This window comes from Ceratotherium simum, chromosome 9 (genome assembly GCF_057802395.1).
Source record: "Ceratotherium simum simum isolate JZ-2026a chromosome 9, ASM5780239v1, whole genome shotgun sequence".
Classification (NCBI taxonomy): domain Eukaryota; kingdom Metazoa; phylum Chordata; class Mammalia; order Perissodactyla; family Rhinocerotidae; genus Ceratotherium; species Ceratotherium simum.
In genome coordinates this window covers 82,803,481-82,826,998 of record NC_141908.1, presented here as the reverse complement: position 1 = coordinate 82,826,998, position 23,518 = coordinate 82,803,481, and the positions used below count along the sequence as shown (strand labels likewise).

At 45.2% G+C, this 23,518-nt stretch overlaps 2 protein-coding genes across 4 annotated transcripts in view; one reads left to right on the top strand and one right to left on the bottom strand.

The window, feature by feature from the left end:
• The first annotated feature begins 878 nt into the window (after positions 1–878).
• Positions 879–13,416, top strand: METTL21A (methyltransferase 21A, HSPA lysine). 3 transcript variants are annotated; one of them, XM_087435716.1, is made up of 4 exons: positions 879–1,022; positions 1,538–1,717; positions 3,357–3,468; positions 11,714–13,416. In XM_087435716.1, the coding sequence occupies exons 2-4, from the start codon at positions 1,571–1,573 to the stop codon at positions 12,109–12,111; spliced, it is 657 nt and encodes a 218-aa protein (XP_087291842.1). In that variant the 5' UTR covers positions 879–1,022; positions 1,538–1,570; the 3' UTR covers positions 12,112–13,416. The 3 variants fall into 3 exon arrangements, with proteins under 3 accessions (XP_087291842.1, XP_004426904.1, XP_087291841.1); XM_087435715.1 differs by lacking the exon at positions 879–1,022 and adding an exon at positions 1,314–1,397; XM_004426847.3 differs by lacking the exon at positions 879–1,022 and having other exon boundaries at positions 1,307–1,717.
• Positions 13,417–18,836: 5,420 nt separating this feature from the next.
• Positions 18,837–23,518, bottom strand: part of CREB1 (cAMP responsive element binding protein 1) — a 65,587-nt gene continuing 60,905 nt past the window's right edge. The window contains exon 10 of the transcript XR_015553272.1: positions 18,837–23,205. The gene's annotated coding sequence lies outside the window, so the exon portion shown is untranslated. The remainder of the gene's footprint in view (positions 23,206–23,518) is intronic.

Genomic DNA, 23,518 nt, shown 5'->3' with positions numbered 1-23,518 from the left:
GGAGGGTCGGGGCGCCCCCCACCGCCGAGACTCTCTGGGGGTGCTAAGCCAGGCTGAGACTCTCCGTGAGGGCGCTGGGCCGGGCCGGGCCGGGTCGGTCCGGGAGGACAAAGAGCGTCCCCGGGAGGAGCCGCTCTCCAGCGCCTGCGGCCCGGGACGCGGCAGCTTTCCGGCCCGGGACGGTGTCCCCAGGGCAGGGCGCCAACCCTCTGCGCGCCCCGGGGCGACCGGGGCCTCGGGTCGGCGGTCAGGGGCTGACCACGCGGCTTACCGGCCGCCGCGAGCTCCCCCGAGCGCCTGGTGGAGACGGGCCTTGTCCCTCCGGCTCTGCTGCCCCCCAGCGGGCCGCCGCACCGCGTCACTGCTCACTGGGGACGCGAGGACGTGGGGACCCGTGTGCCGGAGCGAGCTGTCTCCTCCGCCCCTAACTGGCCACCTTTAAACCTAAACACAAGCCGGCACGCGCGCTGAAAACCACAGAAGAACGCGCGCGGGCACGAGAGCGTGTCCGGCGCCAGGTTGGGGCCACCCCGTCGCCGCAGCCCCGCGTCCTCGCGCCCCGCGCTCGGGGAGTACCTGTCCCGGCGGAGCGCGTCCCGGGCGGCCCCCACCCCTCCCCTCCTCCCTTTCCTCCTCTTCCTCTCCCTCTGCCCCGCCTCCCCGCTCGCGCCCTTCCAGGCAGCCGCGTCTGCCGCCTTCCCCCGGGCGGCCCCTGCCCCCGCTCCTCCTCCCCTCCCTCGCTCCACTCTTCCTCCTCCTCTTCCTCCTTCTGCCCCGCTCCTCCCCTTCCTCCTCCCTCTCCCTCTTCCTCCTCCGCGGCCCCGCCTCCCCCCTCGGGCCCTTCCAGGCGGCTGTGTGCCCGGCCACCCTCGGGTCTCGCAGCTGTGCGCCCCGGCCAGGCCCCGCCGCGGGCCCTCGGGAGGGGGGAGCGGAGGGCACCCCGGGTGGGGGCCCTGTGGACGCCCCCGCATCTCCAGGGCCCGCCGTCCCCGAGCTCCGGCCCGCGGGCAGGAACGCGCGCCGTGCGTCCTCGGGGAGGGGGGCGGCAGGCTTGGGGACCCGGCTCGGAGGGCGGGCAGAAGGGCCCGCGCGGGCCGCACGCGTCCCGCTGCGTCCGGAGGCGGCAGTCAAACCGTTAACGCGCAGGGCGGGTTCGCGCGCGCTGTCCTCACCGCCGAGCGCACCGATTAGAGGGCGGAGGGAAGACCGACACCAAGCGAGAAATACCCTGCGGGCTGCGGCGGCGTGGACGCGCCTCTCCGGGCTGGGCTCTGGTCCTCCGCGGCACCGCCGGAGCGCGCAGGGCGTCCGCGGGGTGCTGCCGAGCGGGCTGCCCGGCCCGGAGACGACCCTCGGCGCGAATTCAGAGCCAGATCGCCCTTCCCAGAAGACTCGGGGTCAGCCGCGCAAAAGGAATTAGACAAAGGCTTCCCCCACCTCTCTGAACTTGTAAAACGCCCTTAAAAGGAATTTGGAGCCACTTGAGGGACAGCGCGTTTTCTGGCCAGAGCGTCACCAGGGTTCTTTTGCCCAACAGGTTTGAGGAGGCAGAGAGCTGGGCGCGGGCGACATGGCCCTCGTGCCCTACGAGGAGACCGCGGCGGTGGGGCTGCAGAAGTTCCACAGGCCCCTGGCCACCTTCTCTTTCGCAAACCACACGATCCAGATCCGGCAGGACTGGAGGCACCTGGGAGTGGCGGCGGTGGTGTGGGACGCGGTAAGCAAGCCCGGGGGCCTCTGACAGCGTCTGCAGCTGGTTCTAAGACTGGCCTGTACTTTTTAAAATAAACAGCTGTCTTGAGATACAATTCATATACCATACATTTCACCTATTTAATGTGTACAATTTAGTGATTTTTTAAAGAATAATCAGAGTGGTGCAACCAGCACTATGCTCAATTTTAAAACATTTTCATCACCTACCCCATCCAAAATAACTTCTACCCATTAGAATCATTTCCCTGCCCCCCTCCCCCATTGCTTTTTAAGGGTGAGTAACGGAAAGCAGAGGGGAGTTGAATGACTTGGGTCAGGGGTGGGTGAGGAGCAGCAGCCCCTAACAGCTTTGGACACTCATTTAGTTAATTTATTTATTTTTTTTGGTGAGGAAGATCAGCCCTGAGCTAACCGCTGTTGCCAGTCCTTCTCATTTTGCCGAGGAAGACTGGCCCTGGGCTGACATCCGTGCCCATCTTCCTCTACTTTATATGGGACGCCGCCACAGCGTGGCTTGACCAGCGGTGCGTGTCTGGGCGCCGGGATAGGAACCTGCGAACCCCCGGTTGCGGAAGCCCAGCGCCGCACTTAACCGCTACGCCACCCAGTGGCCCCTAAGTTAATTCTTAAGTCAAATTTTTAAAATAGTGCACAAAGAATCTTTTAAAGTGACAAAACATGAAATGAAGATGGTGTATTTTCTTTGTTTCCCATAGTTGTGATGGTCACGGAATTATCCTTTTTATTCTTCTCCCAGCACAGTGACTTGCCCTCCACAGCTAGCACCACACCTGGGACTCAGTGGGCGCTCAGTTAGTGCTGGATAAATGACTGGCATGGATACAATTTTACAGCCTGAACATTGTGTTAGGGATGTCAGAGAAATGTTTAGGAATAAAAATCTCCATATGTTCTAACCCAGTAATACCACTTCTAGGACTTTAGTCCAAGGTGACTATGTGACAAGTATTCCCGGAATGAATGATAAAGATAGCTGCTAGTGAGTAATGCTCACCAAGAAGAGGAATTGTAATTATACTTACAGCCTATGGCCATGAAAAGCACATTATAGTAAACAATTATGTTAACAGGACACAATGCCTTATAGAATTGTATTCGAGTGCTGGCTCAAACATCAAGTATCCAAAACTTTGGCCAAAACTCACCTTTTGACGCCCAGTAATGTCTGGTGAGGGCCCTGTGGGGTGGTCAGGGCTGCAGCTCCGGGGCCTGGGCGCTGCTCTGCATTTTCCCTCTGGGAGGTTGTGACCTGGCTGACCTGAGCTTGGGTGGGGACTCGACATTCCCTTAAACAAACTCTCAGAGACTGTTCAGTCAGCTCTGCAGAGTAGTTTTGTGAACCCCAAGTGTGAAAACGCTGTGACACAGTATCGGGACCCATCTCGTGTGGGCAGTGTCACTGACTGCTGCCGCCCCGTTAGGGACTTAGGGGGCCTCGGGGACCTGCGGTGGGGGCCGGGTGTCTGCGTGCTAGTGGAGTCCCTTGCGTGCTGTTGAGCTGGGAGCTGAGCCTTGCGGGGGGGGGTTGTGTGTCCTCCCTGCAGAGCGTAGCCTGCTTGAAGCCCCCCAGCCCCTCCAGCATGTGCTGACCCTCATCACACTGCTGTGTTTTGACCCAGGCTGTTGTTCTTTCCACGTATCTGGAGATGGGAGCCGTGGAGCTCAGGGGCCATGCTGTCGTGGAGCTGGGTGCTGGCGCGGGGCTGGTGGGCATAGTGGCTGCCCTGCTGGGTGAGTGTGACCTGCCGGCTCACTCCTGTGTGAGTGGACTCGTCGAGAGGGGCCTTGGCTGTTTCCATGGTGCAAATCCTTTGCTAGTTTCTCCCGTTCTGGATTATTTTCCTTGCTCCTGTACTTATATTATGAGTTATGGGCTGACTGCTGGTGCTCTCAGCTCTGGGAGGGCTAATCTCTCTCTCTCTCACCCTGTAGTTCATACTTTTCGTGGGGCATTGCTTTGCCTCCTTCAATTCTGCGGTGCTGATAATAGGATCTGAAGGCAACCTTGAGTTCAAGGAGAGTTATCTTGTTCATGGACATAGTTGTTATGTCCAGGGCTCTCCCGTGCCCTCTGGCGCTTAACTGACAGGTGGGCAGAGCAGAGTCTCTTTGCTTCACTGCTGAGGAAACGGCTGGTATTTCTCTTCTGGGGAGGGTCGGCCCGGCTTCAGGTTGTACTGACATATTAAACAGTTTACAGTTTGAATTGATATCAAGGTTTGTCATTTTTTTGTTTGATATGCAGACACTGATTTAGGCCTAGAGCATTTTTAAGCTTCGTTTTTACTTTATTATTCATTCTTGACTCCTTTCTACAACTTCTGGCTTATACAGTTCAAGCCACCTGATGATAGGATAGACCAGCTGCTAAGATAGAATGTCCATAATGTTCATCACTTCAGTACTGTCACCTGGGCCTCTTCTGCTTCCGTGGAGCCAGGTCAGGCCCGAGAGCCTGCCTTTCTGACAGGCTCCCGGGTGCTGCTGATGCTGGGCCTGCGGCACTCGGGCCGCACTTTGGTGGGAAGGATCTAGAATTCCCATGTTGTGTCCAGGTGCTCCAGGTCCCACTAGAGCCCCTCTTTGTTCTGTGCTTTTTCTGGTGCCTTATTTCTTTTTCAGTATTCTCTTCATGGGGGCGTGGGCAGGGGTGGTGGCTCGAGCACAGAAGGCTGTGTTAGGAGCCCTCTGTCTGACACCACAGCGCTTGAGGCACTGATGGGGCCCCTGCTGCTACACCCTGTGTTCTTCTCAGGAATGTTAGGTATTATTTTTAATTTTCATTTTTCCAGTGAAACCGGGGTTGCAGGAGATTAAGCCGCTTTCTGAAGCCTGGTCGGGAGCCCCGAGATCACACCAAGTGTAACACACTTCGCAGCCAGAGTTGTTTCCTCTCCACGACACCATCTCCCTCTGCTGCCCTGAGAGGGGTTAACCGAGGGGAGACGGGTCCTTCTGTCTGCTGAGAGCAGGGGCTTCACGCAGAGCCGGCTGCAGAGACATGGTGGTGTGGGCAAGCACACAGGTTAGAGGTTCACACCTCTTTTCACTCCTACAGCTGTGTGACCTGGGGCAAGTTCCTTAATATCTAGACTTCAGGTTCCCTATAAAATGGGATAATAATTGTAGTCACCCCTCAGTGAGGATCAGATGAGATCAGGGGTAGAAATCTGAGCTCCTTGACTGGCACACAGTAAGTGCTCACTAAGTGCTGATTGCCTCCCTGAGGGTTTCTGCTTCTGATCAAGAAATCCGGGCCTGTGGGGTTGGGATCACAGACGGTCACGGCGTGAGGGCCCAGTTGGTTGTCGCCACAGAAGACGGGTGGCCCTGGGAGTGGGTAGAACAGCACACGGTGTTCCCCACCCAGCCTCGCTGTCACCCCTGAGCCCTTTGCTGCCCCGTTTTGTTTCCCCGTGGCACTGTGCCCCGTCTCCTCTGTGCCTGCCTCCCGCGTGTTCCACGGTCTGTGTCCTGGCACCTGAGGCTCTGAGAGGGTCCGGCTCCTTGTGTGTGTGCCTGATTCTACTGCAGCACCTGCTTCACAGCAGACACTAACTCGTTCTGGAGTGAGAGACGGACGAACTAGAGAATCACGACGGTTAATGTTTCTGTCATAAAAGTGATTAACTCTGTTACAAATATAGCCCTAAAAGCAGTCTAAAAAAAGAGGACAAAACCCCAGCAAAGATTCTAATTATTCATGACTCTGCTCATAATTACTATTAGCGTTTTGGTGTATGTCCTTCCATTCTTTCTTCTCCATCCGTATTTTTTTTTATTTTTTATTTTATTTTTTTTCTTTTGTGAGGAAGATTGGCCCTGAGCTAACCTCTGCCAATCCTCCTCTTTTTTGCTGAGGAAGACCGGCCCTGAGCCAACATCCATGCCCATCCTCCTCCACTCCATATGGGACACCGCCACAGCATGGCTGGACAAGTGGTGCATTGGTGCATGCCCGGGATCTGAACCGGCGAACCCTGGGCCGAGGCAGCAGAGCGCACGCAGCCAACTGCTTACACCACCAGGCCGGCCCCTCCATCCGTATTTTTAATCATAGTTGTAGTCATCGTTATATACACGTGTGCACATGTGTATATACACGCACACATACGTGTGATGCTTCATTTAACACAATGTCGTGTGCACTTCTCTGCGCTGCTGCTCGATTTTCACACTCATTGTGGTGACAGTATTAGGCTGGAGAAGTTTTGATGTTGAAACCTGAGGGTGAGAAAAAGTTCATCTCTTTAGAATGGAGACTGTGAGAACTAAAATAGGCAGTGATTTTGAAATGTCAGAGAGAGATTGGTTGTTCTCCATTTCCCAGTGTTTTCGTTTTCGTAACCCTCGTCATTTATTCCTGAATTCCAGGAGCACCCCCCACGTGCCTGGCCCCTCTTCCGTGCCACAGACAGAACGGCGAGAAGCCAGGCAGGTCACTGCTCTCAGGAAGCTTCTGTTCTAATTCTACTGGGGGAGAGGGAGGAAAAGACAAATTACGTTAAAAAGCCAAAACAAAAGGGTGCGTGCTACGCAGAATGTCAATTTAGGATGATGAGATTTCCTGTTAAAGCAGCAGCAACTGCTAAGGCCGAGCCATTCCTATCTCCTGGTGCTGGTTCTTTCCAGGCTCTCCTTCCCCCAGGGGCCCCTCGTGGTGGGTCTGCTCGAGGAGCTCTCTCCAGGAGGTGAAATGAAGGCTCCATGGAGGTGAAGGAACTTGCCCAAGGTCACAAAGCTAATGGATTGTGGAGTTAGAATTTGAGTCCAGTTCTGACTCTCAAACCCTGGTTCTCAGTCTGAAACTCTCCCCTCTCCACGTAACCTTTATACTGCTTAGAAGCTATTCTGAGAAAAAACCATCCCACCTTCAAGGTAGGGCTCTGTGAATTGGAGTGGGGTCAGGGAATCTGGACTTGGAAAGCTTTCCCAGGTGACATGATGCCCAACCCAGGCTGCGGACACTGTCTTAAAATGTGAGGCTCAGGAAGAAACGGTCTCTTCGTTTTCCGTAATTCTGGTGCAAGTCTCCCTGATCTTCTGATTCGTGTGTGTAACTGAATGCTGGATGTCTCTCCCTGGCTGTGTCTCAGCCCCTCGCAGTCCGTGTTTAGACCCGAGCTCATCTTCCCTTTGCAAACTCGTCCTCTCTTTTGTTCTGGGTTAGCATCACCATCCACGTGGTGGCTCAGGCCAACTCCTTGACTCGCCCCACCCCCAACACTGACCTCTGCTAATTTTATCTTTTAACTATTTCTTTCTTTCTTTTTTTTTTTTTTGGTGAGGAAGATTAGCCCTGAGCCAACATCTGTTGCCAATCCTCTTCTTTTTTGCTGAGGAAGATTGGCCCTGGGCTAATATCCGTGCCTGTCTTCCTCTGTCTTGTATGTGGGATGCTGCCACAGCATGGCTTGATGAGCGGTGTGTAGGTCCGAACCTGGGGTCTGAACCCGAGAACCTCAGGCCACTGAAGTGGAGCGCGTGAACTTAACCACTATGCCACTGGGCCAGCCTCTTTTAACTTTTTTGATTCTGTTTCTTTCCAGTCCCACTGCCTGGCTGGAGCTCTCATCACCTTCTCCTTCGTGATCAGACCCACATCCCCTCCTGAACTTTCTGCCTCTGTCTTCTCAAACCCACTTTCCCAGTGGCTGTTGGAGTGGCCCATCTGAAACGCAGAAGTTATGGGGTGACCACACTCAAACATTCCTGTGTCCCCCACCACCTGTAGGCTGAACCCCATGCTCTATAACCTCACTTTGCCTGACTCCCCAGCCTCACTCTTGTTCAGCGCGATGGCACTGTTTGAAGTTCCGGGGACACACGCTGCGTCTGGCCTGTCTTCTCTGAGCCCTCTCTTCACCTCTTCCCTCTGGTTAATAGCATGTCCTTTCAGTGTGAGCCCAGATTTCCCTTCCTTTGAAAGCTTTCTCCGGGCCGGCCCTGTGGCTTAGTGGTTAAGTGCGTGCGCTCTGCTACTGGCGGCCCGGGTTCGGATCCCGGGTGCGTGCTGACGCACTGCTTCTCAGGCCATGCTGAGGCCACGTCCCACATACAGCAACTAGAAGGATGTGCAACCATGACATACAACTATCTACTGGGGCTTTGGGGAAAAAAAAAAGGAGGAGGATTCACAATAGATGTTAGCTCAGAGCTGGTCTTCCTCAGCAAAAAGAGGATTAGCACGGATGTTAGCTGAGGGCTGATCTTCCTCACAAATAAATAAATAAATAAATGAAAATTAAAAAAATAAAAAAGAAAGCTTTCTCTGAGCTCTGCTCCTCTGCAAGCGGCCCCCCTTCGTGACCCAGAATTTCCCGGCCCGCCCGTGTTCCTCTCGTTTATAGCCGAGGCTGCATCACAGTTATGTTTATGTGCCTCTCAGGAGACTCTGAGTTCTAGAGGGCAGGGTTTTCTTGCTTATCTCTGTATCTCTAGCACATAGTGTGTGCTCAAATGTTTGAATAATCCCTCCTTACCCAGCATAAATCTCAGGAATCATCGATCAGATCACTGTCTGTATCACCATCTTCACCTCCCGTCAACACCCTGCCCTTCCTCACTTCATCTTCTTTGTTCGTCTGAAAGCAAGGTGAAGTGCAGCTTTCCCCTTGTCCCCAGCCTGCCCCGTGCCGCTGAACGTGGCTGTAGGAGTCATCCTGCTGCTGGTCTCATTGTGAACTCCTGATCCGGAGCCTCAGGGCGCACCTAGTGCTGAGCAGTCACACTCAACTTCCTCTCTTTCCTTCCATGCTCTTTCCCTTGTGCTCTGCGGTGCTCCTTCCTCCATCCTCACTCTTAGCTGACGACATTTCTTCTTACTTCACTGAGGAGACTGCAGCCTCTGTACCCTCCCACCACTGCCTTGCCCCCACCTGCGACTGGACCGAGTCTGTGCCTTTGCTCCTGATGCTGTAATGTCCAGAAGAAACGTCAGTCCTGCCGGGCCCACCCTGTCACCTGTTCTCTTTCCTGCATCCTCACCTTTCTCCCTTTCTCCCTCATCATTCCTATCAGCATACAAACTTGCTGTTATTTCTCTCATCTGAAAAAAAAAAAAAAAAGTCTTCTTAAGTGGCTGCTTCTGGGTCTGTGGCAGGAAATGTATCAGAGGACCTGGAATACCTTGTCATACCAGACAGCGGTCAGGGATGACTGGGTTTGTGTGAAAGGTCCACTGGCAAAAGATAGGACAGTTTGGACATCAATGATGATAACAGTGATGGATTTAAGTACATCAAATATATTTAATCCATGAGTTCATGATACAACAGCAACAAAAGAAACCCCACTAGTCATCTCTGTCAGATGCTTAGAAACCAACTCTCTGAAATTTGATTTCTAAAAGGGGAGGGAGGAGCACAATTTGTCTGCCTTTCCTGTTCAGACAGTTCCTATACGAAAGGAGTAACCAAAGAGTCATTGAAAGAAGCTTCCCTTTTATAGAGGTTTCTCAACAAATAAATGCAAAAGAAATCTAATGAATTAAGGATCCGGGCATGGAGTATTCATGGCTGCTCACATTGCAGAAATAGAGCCCACCAAGTATTACATGCCTCTTGACGAAAAGCACACCACCACCTCTGAAATAGGTTCAAAAAGTCAAACTCAGATCAAACAAATTCATGGGAGATACAGAGGATTGAGGACACACTAGACTGTGCAGATGCGACAACCAGCAAGATCCAGACTGTGGGAAACTACAGGACAAGTGATCTAGTCCCTAAATTGTAGGAAAAAGAGAGAAAGGAAACTGATGATTAAGAGAGACCTAAAACATCCTGTGTACCCCTCCCCTAAACAAACAACCTTCAGCAAAGCTGTCTGTTCAGGGGTGACCTGAAAGACTCAGGACTGGTGAGGGAGTGATCCTGTGAGTCGGGAGATGGTCCCTGTGGACGGTGTCTGGGGGTGGTCACGGCCAGGTGCAATCCACCAGCCTCCCGGCCTTGCCCCCCTGCTGGGAATTCTGTTAAAACCCAGGTCAGAACATTGGCACTTCTGCTCAGCGTCCCCAGGGGCCCCAGCTCACTCAGAAAAAGCCAGAGCCCTTTCAGAACAGGACTAGGAGGCCCCGGATGGTCTGCCTCCCTCCCTCCTTTACTTCTCTGGCCTCATCTACTCTGCTCCTCATTTGCTCCCTCTAGCCTCCTCCTCGCCTGCCCTCTCGGCCTTGGCTCGGCTCTTCTGCCTCCAGGAACATGCTCCCGTGAATGCACTCCGTCGTCCCCTCACTTCCTTCAGGCCTGAACCTAAGTCCCCTTCTCAGTGAGGCTGTCCCTTTCTGCCCACCTCCCTCACTTCTGACATTGTGTGTCTCTCTTTCCTGCTGTATTTTTTTCCTTAGCACGTACCCCCAACTAACATACTGGATGTTCTACTTTTAAAACACTCTATTGCCTCTCTCCTCACTTGAGGGTCAGCTCTGTGAGGGTGGGGGTTTTTGTCCAGCAGCTGATGGAAGCCGCTTGGATATTTGTAGAATTGATGGATGTTTGAGGAGAATGGTCAACTGACATTAAGATCCTATTAAGACTCCTGGAACACCTAGTGGCTTATAAGCAGCCTCAGAAATCCCTGAGACAGTCATTAGAAGAGGTCTACATCTAAGAGCGATTAAAATGAACACCGAGCTGATATGTAGAAGACTAGATTACTCTAGTATTGCCAGCAGAGTGCTGTGTAGAGTGTGAAGAAATCCAGAGATAAAGTTCTCAGTCAAACCGGGAAAAGGCCGTGATTTCCGTTACCAGGAGAGATGTCAGAAAGTGTCAGGGCCTCTGCTCCTTCAGCAGCACGCTGTCAGTGGTCAGGGCGTGCTCATGAAACCTAACAGCTGGAGCATTTTCATCAGCATCGCACTCAGGACTGTAAATGTCGAGTTGAATTACACACCGCCCTAATCCTACCGGTCAAGATAAGAAACATTAATAAGCTGCCCCTGAAATGGTGCTCACTGCAGCTGGCCTGGAATCCCGAGGAGATTACCCATGAAGATGACAAACTGAAGAAAGATGCAAATGAGAAATAATTTTGTGAAAGAATGAAACATAATTTTAAGTTTCAGAACTTAAGGGGCCAAAACTAAGCAGGGTTGCATGTATTGTATTGTGACTACAGTGTAGATGAGGTGTGCCCGGGCTGACCTTATGTGGTTGCTTGACCTGAAGGGTAACTACCAGTCCAGTCTTCTCAGCCATATCGGTTCAAAAAGTTGGATCTTTTAGTTCATGGTAAACAACCCACAAGAAACAGAGTAATAAAATATTGCCTCATTAGTTTTATACACCACACATAGAAACTTAGCACTTAGAGAACATGACCTCACATTTTAACCTACAGTATTTTAATATAATTTAGTAATTTCTGTTCACTATTTTTCAATAATGGTATATGTTACATAAATACATATAGGTTGGCTGCTTCATAACAGTATAAGGAGACATGGACTGGGATTTCTCAGTAGCCGATTAATCTTTTCCTTGATTCCTTTAAAGCTTTAACCCCAGAAAGTAGCTTTTCCCTGTTCTTGGTATCTTGTCATCTTCACAGTCGTTTGCTCCCTGATTTTTCACTCTTGGATTCCTTTTCATCCTAAAGTCTATTGACTTGAAGATCGTGACCTAATGAATGAAGTATAGTGGTATTGTGGACCTGTGGAGGGTGGGCCAGCCCTGCCTGCAGAATTCAGAAGCATCAGCTAGCTTGTCACCTGGGGACTCCATATTTTAGAGGCACAGCTTCAGCAAACAGCAGGTGTGTCATGGAGGCAAACCAAAGGCTCACCTTTACCGTCAGGCAGTGCAGGAGCCCCTGGTCACTGTTCTGATCTACTGCAGCTGTCCATGGAGGGCAGGATCTTCTGCATGTCAGGTAGACAGTAGAGACCCTCACCCTGCCCTTTAACTTCACCCCAACCCCCTACTATGAGTTGTACTGATGTGCACATTAATTTCTCTGTCCCACTTTCTAGGTGCTCACGTGACTATCACGGATCGAAAAGTAGCATTAGAATTTCTTAAGTCAAACGTCGAAGCCAACTTACCTCCCCATATCCAACCCAAAGCTGTTGTTAAGGAGCTGACTTGGGGACAAAATTTGGGGAGTTTTTCACCTGGAGAATTTGACCTGATACTTGGAGCTGATATCATATATTTAGAAGAAACATTCACAGATCTTCTTCAAACACTGGAACATCTCAGTAGCAACCACTCCGTGATTCTTTTAGCCTGTCGAATTCGCTATGAACGGGATAACAACTTCTTAGTGTTGCTGGAGAGGCAGTTTACTGTGAGTGAGGTTCACTATGATCCTGAGAAAGATGTGCATATTTACGAGGCACAGAAGAGAAACCAGAGGGAGGACTTATAGTTGGCTGTAATTGATAAGACATGTCATCACCGCGTGCGTCAGTGAAGGTCTGAGACGGGGAGTGGGACTGCACTTCGTGAAATGGCTTATGTGCGGGAACCTCGCGCCGGGTCTCGAGCACAAGCACAAGTGCAGTTTCAGACAGAGCAGCACTCTGTCCCACTGCCGTGACTCTTCAGTTACACTCTATTCAGTGCGGCGTTCGGTTAACGTGAAAGTGTGGATTTTGGTTCCTGTTGGTTGTGTACCTTGTGCTGCTCCCTCCTGTGAAGCTTCCACTGACAGCATGAGGAAGGGCTGCTGTCCAGGTTCCTCAAAGCTGTGAGCTTGTGCTGAGGCTAAATCATGCAGATTATCTTAAACACATTCTGACATAGGTGTTTAGCCCGGTTTCCTAATTTTCTGAGTATGAAACGAGGTTTAATGTCCATTCCCTGAGCTGTGAATGCTCTAGGAGTCTTCTTTCTGCCCCATTTAGGTCTTAGACTTTTGGTTTTTGAGATCAGAAAGTGTTTTCCGACGTCTCATATTATGCTTTTTGGCTTAATTTCAGATTTAGGTATATAAACAAAGGAATATGTAAAAATAAAGTTTCAGTTCCTTTTTGAAAGCACCTAAGATCTTCGACCTCCATGTCCTGTGAACAGGTTATGTTCTTCAAATCAGAAGCTGTACTTTCCCCTTGCAGCTTTACCCTTTCTTAAATGTTGGTTTTGTATTCCTTTCCTAAGCATTCCCTGCCTCCTTATAATGCATGGGATGACAATGAAAAGAGTTTTAAATCTCATCCGTCCATGTGAGGTTAGCTCCACAAGTGTGAGCTCCCTCCCTGTGATGCTGTAATTGTCAATCAGTGTCCGTGGTCCCCAGAGACTGAGCTGCTCTCCAGCCAGGGATGCTCGTGCCTCTTTCCTTGTTGCCTCTCCAGTATCGAGCATATCACAACCAAATATTTGTTGAATGCAAAACACACTCCATTTAGAGGGTATTGATCTTTGGGTTAAAAGACTGCTATGTTGTTTTATGATTATCTTTGATAGGTTTTATGAATGAAGTCATGCACACGAATGCCCCCTGCCCCCCTTTTATACAATGTAAAAGCTTAAACAAATTTAGACAAGAATATTATAATCCCAGTATAGTATTTGGTACTAAAGATAGATTTCCTTTGTAAAACCTTAGAAACAAGACCTCCTCCTCCCTCTTAACCTTTTAATGAATATCTTAGATGTGAAAATACCCAATACACTGAAAATACCCAATACAGAGCTTTTTACTTTAATAAAGGTGAATTAAAAGTTCAGAGCATCCTGTGATGTACTACTTCAATACAATCCTGATAAATGCACATGAAACAGAAATATTCATAGCTTACCAAATCCATTAAAATGCCAGTACTGCACTGTGAACATGGAAGGTCTTTTCAAGCAAGTAAAATAAAAGCCCTGCAATACCATAAACACTGGACCGAAAGCCCAGCCCCACGTGGGTGTGCTGTTAGAAACGAATGTGCTAATTGGAGTCCAGCTCCTCGACTTGAACATCCCCAGCTTTGGAGATGGGTGTTACAACGGTTTAGGGCAGGGAGGCCTGGATGCTCTGCCAAGTGAGGTAAGCAGTGACTGGGTTATTTTACATCATCATAAAACATTAAGAATCAGAAAAGGTTGAAGGTAATTTTTTTTCTTGTCCTGCAAATAGATGAAGAGGCAAGGAAAATTCAGTAGGAATAGTTTGGTTGTCTAAGTGAAAATCAAATGATTTTTTTGGCTTTGGGTTTAAAATGTTGTCACAGGTCAGGTTCCCTGGGGAACGAGGCTCAGCAATGGAGGTGTGGTGCAGAAAGTTTAAAAAGACCAACATCTCTGAGGGAGGCAAAGTAGCAGGACCAGGGAAGAGGAAGGAAATTGGGCTGGGATGCAGTCAGGAAAGTCGAATTGCGCTGGGATGGCCCTGCAGCTGGGCCATGATGAGGTGAGGGGGCGGGGCTTTCTCCGTAGGTTAGTCGTTGGATCCAAGGGGTGTAACCCTGGGGTGAAGACAGGACCTGGAGAGAGACTCAGCTGAGCCAGCAGCCACCAGCATTCCCAGAAGCTGGGGAAGCGAGGACTTCATGGGTGTGTGGTGGGGAGAGAGTACATCTGGGTAGTATGCCACAGCGTCTGCTAGAAAGGTCAACAAAGTTGTGACATTTTCCACTTATGTTAAAAGGATTAATTTATCCCATAAATGTGCATTTTAAGTCCTCAAGTAAAGGACAGAAACCTAGTATAAACCTGCTTTACTAAGCCTTGATTCTCACATCGCTCAGTTTCTTTGAACTGTTGTACAGTTAATTTGTGCAGTGGATATCTGTAACTTTTCCCCAATTAAAATCAAGGACTGCTGCCGAGATGCTATGTTAAGATACACGTATGACACCAGGTTCTTAGAACGACCACCACCAAGTACTCGGTGGCTTTCTACTAGATTACCTCTTAAGGGTATCTTGCTTTAGGTCATGATAGAAATATCCAAAGCCCTGGTACCATATTCAGATAGTTTCTAGCAGAACATTTATTCCTTCATAACACAAGGATCAGAATTTTAGTTAATCAAAATACTTTATCTAAATTAACTGAACACTAGATGGAAAACTCTTTCAGGGCACAATAACAACATTGTCTGGAATGTTGTATCTTAGCATACACAATTTATGCTCCTGGAAGACAAGGAGTATACCTCATATTTTATATTTCAAGTGTTAACACAGTGCCTCTTCTTTAAGGGAGTTCAATAAACATTTACTCATGAAAAATACAGGTTTCTTTACAGATGAGTTACCTTATTAAATTGCCTAATTTCTGTGCTTTATTTCTCCTTGCCCAAGGTAAGGGATAAATTCTCAGGGATGTCAAAATATAAAGTATATCCCAGTAACACAATTATCATGAAGTTATGTGAAGGGTCACCTCCAACATCAATTCCATTTAATCGCTATGCTTTTAGTTCATGGTAGTTGGAAGATAGAAGTATTTTCTGTCAACTTAAATCAAGATAACAAAAATACAATTTTAAAGTACTTTCAGAAATCACTTTGTAATGTGCCAGTGTTGGTAAGAGGTCCTAGATCCAGGGCCTGCCATGATCGTTGCTGAAACAGATGTGATTTATTTTAGTGTCAGAGAAACAGGCACAATTCTGCTGTTCCCAGAACCTCTCCCCAGACAGAGTCGAAATCTCAAGTCCTTTAACAAGAGTGAGGCTTTGCTGTGAGGAGGGCCCTGTTCTGGGACGGGAGACGAGGGCTCTCTCAGCACTGACGGGACTGCGGGAAATCACGGCCATCCTCAGCTCTTGCTGATGGCCACTTTAAAAATTGAGGATTTGTTAGCTCACGGGTTTCTTTCCACTCTTAAATCATGTTATGCTTTTCTTTCTACAACCAGGGAAGGGTTAAAATTTAACACTAGAAAAGATGGCATTCTGAAAAATTAAGTTCCCTGGCTGAGAACAACTGTTTCTGAGGGAGAGGAGAGGCAAGTGGTGTTAACAGAGGTGAGCCAGGGCGGTCTGCCTGCTCCAGAAACGTGTGTCAGGCTGGTTCTGCTACTTCTAATGTTTCTTACTGAAAAAAACATAGACTGTGAAGTTTGACATAAAAAATACTAACCAACATGATAATTTTATTACTTTAGTAGATTCTTAATAATGCTTAGGAAACAACCTCTAAATATGAAGAAAACCATACTTAATAATTTCTACTTCTCGGTGTTTATCCTGGAGATACACTAATTTGTGTATATCTGTAACAGTCAAAAGATTCAAACAACCTAAATGTCCACAAAGGAGAGTACTGTTAAATAAACTGTGTCCATACAATGGGACATGACACACCCGTTAGAGACTGTGGCAGGTGGACATAAACTGAAGTACAACTACTGCCAAGACACAGTCAGTGAAAAAAGCACCATTATGTAAAAAAGGGGGAGGGAGGAGAATATACATTACATTTGCGTGTATATGTACAAATTGTCACTAAAAGGATACACAAGAAACTGCTGTTTACTGCTTGCCCATTTGTAGTTGAGTTTTTTCCAAATATACGTGTTACTTAAAAAAACTAAGTAAAAAATAATAAGTGAGGACATTGTCAAGAAAGTGAAAAGCAAACAGAATAGGAGAAAATATTTGCAAATCATATTATCTGATAAGGATCTAGTATCCAGAATATCTAGGAACTCACAAAACTCAACAACAAAAAACAACCCCATTGAAAAATGAACAAAGGACTTGAACAGGCATTTCTCCAAAGAAGATATACAAATGGCCAACAAACACATGAAAAGATGCTCAACATCATTAGTCATGACAGAATTGCAAATGAAAACCACAATAAGATACCACTTCACACCTGTTAGGATGGCTGTAATTAAAAAAAAAGCCAAATAACAAGGCCAGGATGTGGAGAAATCGGAACCCTCATACGTCACTGATGGGAATGTAAAATGGTGCAGCAGCTGAGGAAAACTTTGACAGTTCCTCACAAAGTTAAACATTTGAATCACCATGACACAACAATTCCACTCCTAGGTATATTCCCAAAAGTGAAAACAGGGACTCAAACACACACTTGTACGTGAATGTTCACAGCAGCACTATTCACAATAGCCAATAAGTGGAAATAATCCAAATGTCTATCAATGGATGAGCAGATAAACAAACTGGTATATATGTGTACGCTGGAATATTCTTCAGCCATAAAAAGAATGAAGTACTGACAAACGCTACCAGGTGGAAGAACCTCAAAAACATCATGCTAAGTGAAAGGCAGACACAAAAGGTCACATATTGTATGATTCCATTTATATGAAATGTCCAGAAGAGGTAAATCTGTAGAAACAGAAAGCAGATTGGTGGTTGCCAGGGGCTGGAGGGAGCAGGAAATGGAGAGTCACACTTGAATGGGTACAGGGTTTTACTTTGGAGTGATGGAGATGTTTTGGAACTAGATACAGGTGGTGGTAGCACAACGTTGTGAATGCACTAAAGGCCACTGAATTGGTCACTTTAAAACGGCCAGTTTTGTTAGATGAACTGCACCTCAGCTGAAAACAAAAATAGAATTCAAACTGGAAATGCCCTTTCCTCTTCACTTGCTAGGCCCTCATTAGAATTCCAAGCCCCAGTGTGGTCAATGTGCTTGAGAGAGACATGGAGAAACTAGAATGCACAGTGGGAGGAAGGGTAACACTGATGAAGGCAGTGCTTTTCTGGGCTTTTGCCTTAAAAACCAGCTGAAGGAAGGAGATTTAGAGGAGAAATGAGCAGTTCTGTTCTGGACCTGTGTTCCACAGTCTGAGTGGAGATGACAAGGATACGAGTCTGGAACTCAGGGATAAAACTGTATAAAAGTGTTAGAATTATCTCCTTGGCTGTGTGTCTTAGAGCTTCTTGAGGACAGGGCCTTTTCAGGAAGTGAGTATCTGTGAAATGACAAGTGGCAGCAAAGGTGTGGTTGAAGAGAAGGTAAGCACGCTGTGCTTTTATTGAGGTCCAGGCACCTGATCATGGCTTGCAAGGAGGGTGACCGTAGGTCCCGATTTGCTCAGCATAATCCTAGTTTGCACCTGCTGTCCCCATGTAATTTATAATGTCACCCTTTCACTCTCAGCATTGTCTCAGTTTGTACAGTAAATTACGTTTATTGAGGTCCAGGCACCTGATCACGGCTTGCAAGGAGGGTGACCGTAGGTCCCGATTTGCTCAGCATAATCCTAGTTTGCACCTGCTGTCCCCATGTAATTTATAAAGATTTTTTTTTATTTTTTTATTTTTTATTTTTTCCCCCCAAAGCCCCAGTAGATAGTTGTATGTCATAGCTGCACATCCTTCTAGTTGCTGTATGTGGGACTCGGCCTCAGGATGGACGGAGAAGTGGTGTCTCCGTGCGCGCCCGGGATCCGAACCCGGGCCACCAGCATCGGAGCGCGCGCACTTAACCCCCAAGCCACGGGGCCGGCCCCCCCATGTAATTTATAATGTCACCCTTTCACTCTCAGCATTGTCTCAGTTTGTACAGTAAATTATGTGGCCACTTTTTGCAGAAGAAAAGAATGAATGAAATACATGTAATTCCTTCAATACAACGGCAAGTGTAAGAAAGTGTAAGAAGGCTACGAGACACATCATGGCAATTTTAAAAAAGCACTTTAGAATAAATGTAACTGTTTATTTTCAGGGATTGACTCAATAGTATAGGAGAGTCTCTCATTCTTACGCTTCCATCAAATAGCAGATTAACCGCATCCCCCTCCTCTTTCCTTCCCTTTTATGATATGCTCAGAGAATTTCAGAATTACAAGGGGACCTGAAAAGTTATCTTTTCTTGTTGTTCTTCCCATGCAAACATGCATTTTATGACATTGAGACAGCACGTCACATGTCTCCCATTGGTTATCTCAATTGGGCAGTAACATCTCCAAATCTTCAAATAAACACTGTTCAACCTTACTGAAAAAAGAAATCTTGTGCTAAAAATTAGGAATACAGTAAAATTAAGTAACTGAAGGTATGTTCTTGTTGCTTGAATTAGTTTTCCATTGCTATGCAACACAAGCTTGTGATATAGTCTAACATAACTTTTGCTCATTTAACAAAATAAACCTAAGTCCAAGAAAATATAACTTAACACTACTACCAAAAACCTAAATACAGAGATCCCATCCCCAAAAAAGAGACTTACAGAGTTTTGAAAAGCATGTTTATGTGACTGCACATAAATGTTTGTGTAAAAAGGGCATTATGACAGTTGATACCACAAAGATTACAGTAAGAAAAAGCACTTTATGACAATATTTCACAAATTCACAAGGATCACTTTAATATACAAAGCAACTGCTACCATTCTGAACACAAAGCAGCTAATATGTACATAGTGTTAATAAAATGCATTATAACTCAGTACATTTTTTCTCTTTACACAGATAAAGCACAAAAAGATTTAGGTAAAAAAATTAAAACAGGGATGTTTCTAGAATGTAGGGAATTTCCCTCATTATAGTTATTTATTTAGTATTCAACTCCAATAGTAACATCAGAGTTAAAAAATCAATACCCTGTTTTGTGCTGATAGTTTTGGGGGGAGGTATTCTTTACCCCAATCCTCAAGGAAAAATCAAAAAAACAAACACCTTTCTCTCTAGAAACTTCCCTGATTATTTTGTTTCTAAAAAGTTTCAAGTGATACATCTAGGTTAGAAATAATTCCTTTTTTAGGTGGGGACGACAACTGACATGTGGACAAACCAGTCAGGGACAACTTTACATGGAAAACTGCTAACTAGCACTCTTCTTTGCCATCCCTAATAAATCTATACTCAAGAAAAATGTTGACAAATTATTTCCCACTTGTAATATAAATAATTTTATTACATACACAAATTGGAGTGGCACCTGGATAAAAATATGTCTATAAAGCATTTACCAATTCAATTTTAAAAACATAAGAAAATAAAACCTCCCAAACACAACAACAGATCATCCCACTTGGCCAGCTAACAGGAGATCTCCATCCGCAGGGATTCTCTTCCTCCCTACCAGTTTTAAACTATTTCAGATCTACTCTCACATCTCTGAGATGTTCCTCAGAAAGAAGCTTGGAAATGCCATACTTCTATAGGCAAGTATTAAATAATGCCTGTACAAAGTAGGTAAAATCTGAATTTCCTACTGTTTGACCCCTTTCAAAGACATTTCCTGAAGATTATTCATTTTCCTTTTACTTGCTGGTGAGATTAATTCAAACGTTTCATGCTATACCCAGCCAGAACCTGCGCTCACAGAACCAGAATGCAGACAGGCCAATACTTTCTCTCTGTGCTGAACAACTCTGCCTGTTTATAATATCAACTTGCTTCACAGGCTTTGTTCTATTTTTTTTCTATTTTTATTTTTTTAAAAAATAAATTTCAAGCTAAAACACCTGAAATATAATCCCTCCATTCAAACAGTATCTGGTCCCTGTTAAAGTCTGTCTGCCCTCCGAGGACACATACAAAGCCTTAAGCTACATTCACTAATCAACAAGAACTTATCATAAGCAGATGAGACAGATGGAACTTCAGCACCCTGTTTGATTATGTGAAATTCTTCCATACTGACTCAGCTTCATGATATGTCCACCCTCAGGGATCAGTGCCTCTCCCAGCCATTGCTAAGTCGAGGAAACCAGTTCCTAGTACACACAGTGACTGTGCAGTCAACTCAAAAGGTCAACATGTCAATGTAAAAGTATTCAAGATGTATGTCAGCCACCCGACAAAAAGTTCTAGTTGTGCTTTGTACAACTCAGGGAGCAATTTATCCCACAAATCTTTACCTACAGGCTTACGAAGCACACTGCAACCTCCCCTCCTCACCCGAAAGCAGTCAAATCTAGGCATTATTTCTTTGATGTAACAAAGCCAATTTACAGTGAAAAAAATTTGGTCAAATGATTACATGTGGTCTCCATGATGACAATAATTAATTGCCTTGAAAAAATCTTTTACTGTTCTGGACAAATTATATCTTGGTATCCTACAGACAGTATTAATATTAGGGTGAGGATAAAGTCACATTTAAAATTGGAAATAAATATTTATTCACTTGAGTTGCTTTTCCTTCTGTCTTTATCCATGATGAAAAAGAGTAAGATAGGGTTTGAACCCATCTTTTAATCAGCTGGGCTAGTCAAATCTAATTTCCTGGTATTTTTCTTTTACAGCTATATATAAGGTTAGCCTTTAGGTGCTAAAATATTTTAATCAATGAATAGCTTCCATAAAAAAGTCACACGATTTGAAGAAAGGGGAAAGACATAAAAAGTCAGTTGACAATTAATTAATGAGGGAATTTCTCAAGTTGCTAATACCCACACCGGGTCATTTTTAAAAGTGCAAGTTACACCAAACATTTACAAAGACTATAATGTAAATATAATCCAAATAAATATACAACTTTTGTATTAGGTCAATGGGAAACAACATACCAACAGTTTTCAGGGTTACAAAAGCAACAAATAAAGCCTCTTGAAAATAACTGAAAAGATGTATACCCACTAGTTCTAAAACCCACTTTAATTCAAAATCTTAACTTTAAGATATTAGCCTTACTTAATCCTGCAAAATGAAGCAGCCTTTTTGATCTTCAAAATAAAGAGACCAATGTGTGCTAATAGCTGACTGTAGTTGATCAGAGAATTAAAAACGTTAAAAATGAAAACAATCTAGATTGAAGTCACTTCAAGTAAGTAAAAGCATCCTGGTTTAAACAAACTTGTTTCTTCCTAAGCCTTTCTTTGTATGATTCCACATGTCACCCCAAATAGTCAAAAGGATAGTAGGGATTAGGCCTGAGAGACAGAGATGACCTTCAGCCAGAGGACTCTGATTGGACAGCCTGCCAACTGGCATCGTGCTTTCAGATACGAGCACTGCTGCAGACAACCTCAAAACTCATTTCCCGACAAAGACCCCTGCTCAAATGAAAACACCAAAATTCCTCCCCCAGGATGATTTCTGAAAAGTCAGTGGTACGTTTTAGAAGTTATCTTCAAAATGTTCTTACCACTGTTAATAGCTGCCAGAGACAAAGCATAAAAACCAAATATTTTTTTTGGGGGGTAGCTTTCAAGTGACTAGTAACATTTAAAAGTATCACGCCAAAGAAAACTAACAATAAAAAAAGGTAAAATACTTGGAAGAAAATTAGAAGATAAAAATCAATCATGAGTGCTGGAGTAATGCAGTCCAAGGAACTACCAAAAGGGATGCACTAGAACAAGCAAAAATGTAAAATTTCATCTGACCTCAATATACTATAATACTCAGCATTCCTGAATTAAAAGCTCTCAGAGCTTCAGATTATATACTGTATGTATATATATATATATGTACACATATATTATACAAATGCCATATCCCCCCCAAGAATATCTAAATGAACAGAGCACCTATGACAATATTATGGTTGCCAATATGGTACTTGAGTTTGAAAAAGAATGAACTTTAAACTTAAAATTACACCTGATATCAATATTTTAATAATGTGAACACATTGGATCTAGCCCTTTCTAAACCACTTTTCAGTTAAACACTATCAAAGCTTGAAAACTTATAAGAGCAATATATCAAAAATAAACCCCTCCCACTTCATTTTTATTAGAGTTCATCTGTCCTATAGATAAAAGTGCCAAATGGCCCTATATTTGCAAAGTGAGCAATACCAAACTTTTTATTTCTAAGCAAATCAGTAGCATATGTACAGATTCCTATGTTGACATTTTCATTCCCTTTTGGCCAATAATGAAGAGAAAAAACATTTATAATGTGGCCACATATGTTCTTGGCTATAAGATTTTTTTTAAGTTATGTCTTTTTTCTTAATAAAGATTCTCAAAGTTGCATGCTTAAAAACAAACACCTTTTTCCAATTCTCATTAAAAAAAAAGTCTGCACAAAAGATGCTTAATTTCTAACTGTATAAACTGAAATCTTCAAGTCTCTCCAAGGGTCTAAAACAGATTTAGCAACTGAATATGTTTTTTACCTCATCATTAAGTAACTGACTTCAAACCAGTGCAATCATCCTTAGGTACAAAGGACCCGGTCTTAGTAACTTATAAATCCAAACAGCTAATATGGATGTGACTGCCTTGATTTATCAGGGACTGCAGAGGACCACCAACTTCCTAACTGAATAGAAAGCCTCAACTTCTGAAAAATGTTCAATTTTAGAGAACACAACTTGCTAAATACTAGGCAATTTTCATTTATAAAGTGTATGATATTCAAAATGTTCAATTTTGACCATTTGACTCATTAAGAAAGAATTCTAGTTTGTGAACATATTTGTGATTTTGCTTGGTTTCTGTTAAACCAATTTTGGAAAATGACACATCTATGTTGGTATACAAATAATTTTTATGCTATACCTTTCTCCACTAGCTCAGCAGGATAAACATAAAACTTTACAGTTGTTTGAAAGCCTTCTTGAGAATCTGGTGAATTGTCCAAATATAAGACTACATCACTCAATTCTTAGAATGATGCTCCTTCATAAACTCTGTTCATCCTTGAAAAAAGACAATGGTTTGTTATAAACAAAAATAAACCATTTACAAATATTAATTAAAAATCTTCCTTTTCAAAATGAACCCAATAAATAATATGCATATTTGCATATTTTGTTAACACAATTAACAAACTTTTAAAAATAACCCATGACCAAATATAAAACATTAATTTTTTAGACTCTCTTTTAAACAGAATAACTTTGTCAAATAAGAAATTATATCCAACATTATGTCAGTCTCCAATTTTTCACATCCACCTTAGTCTTATTTTTCTTTTGAAGGGTAACTTTTAGATTTACCAGGCTTAGTGAG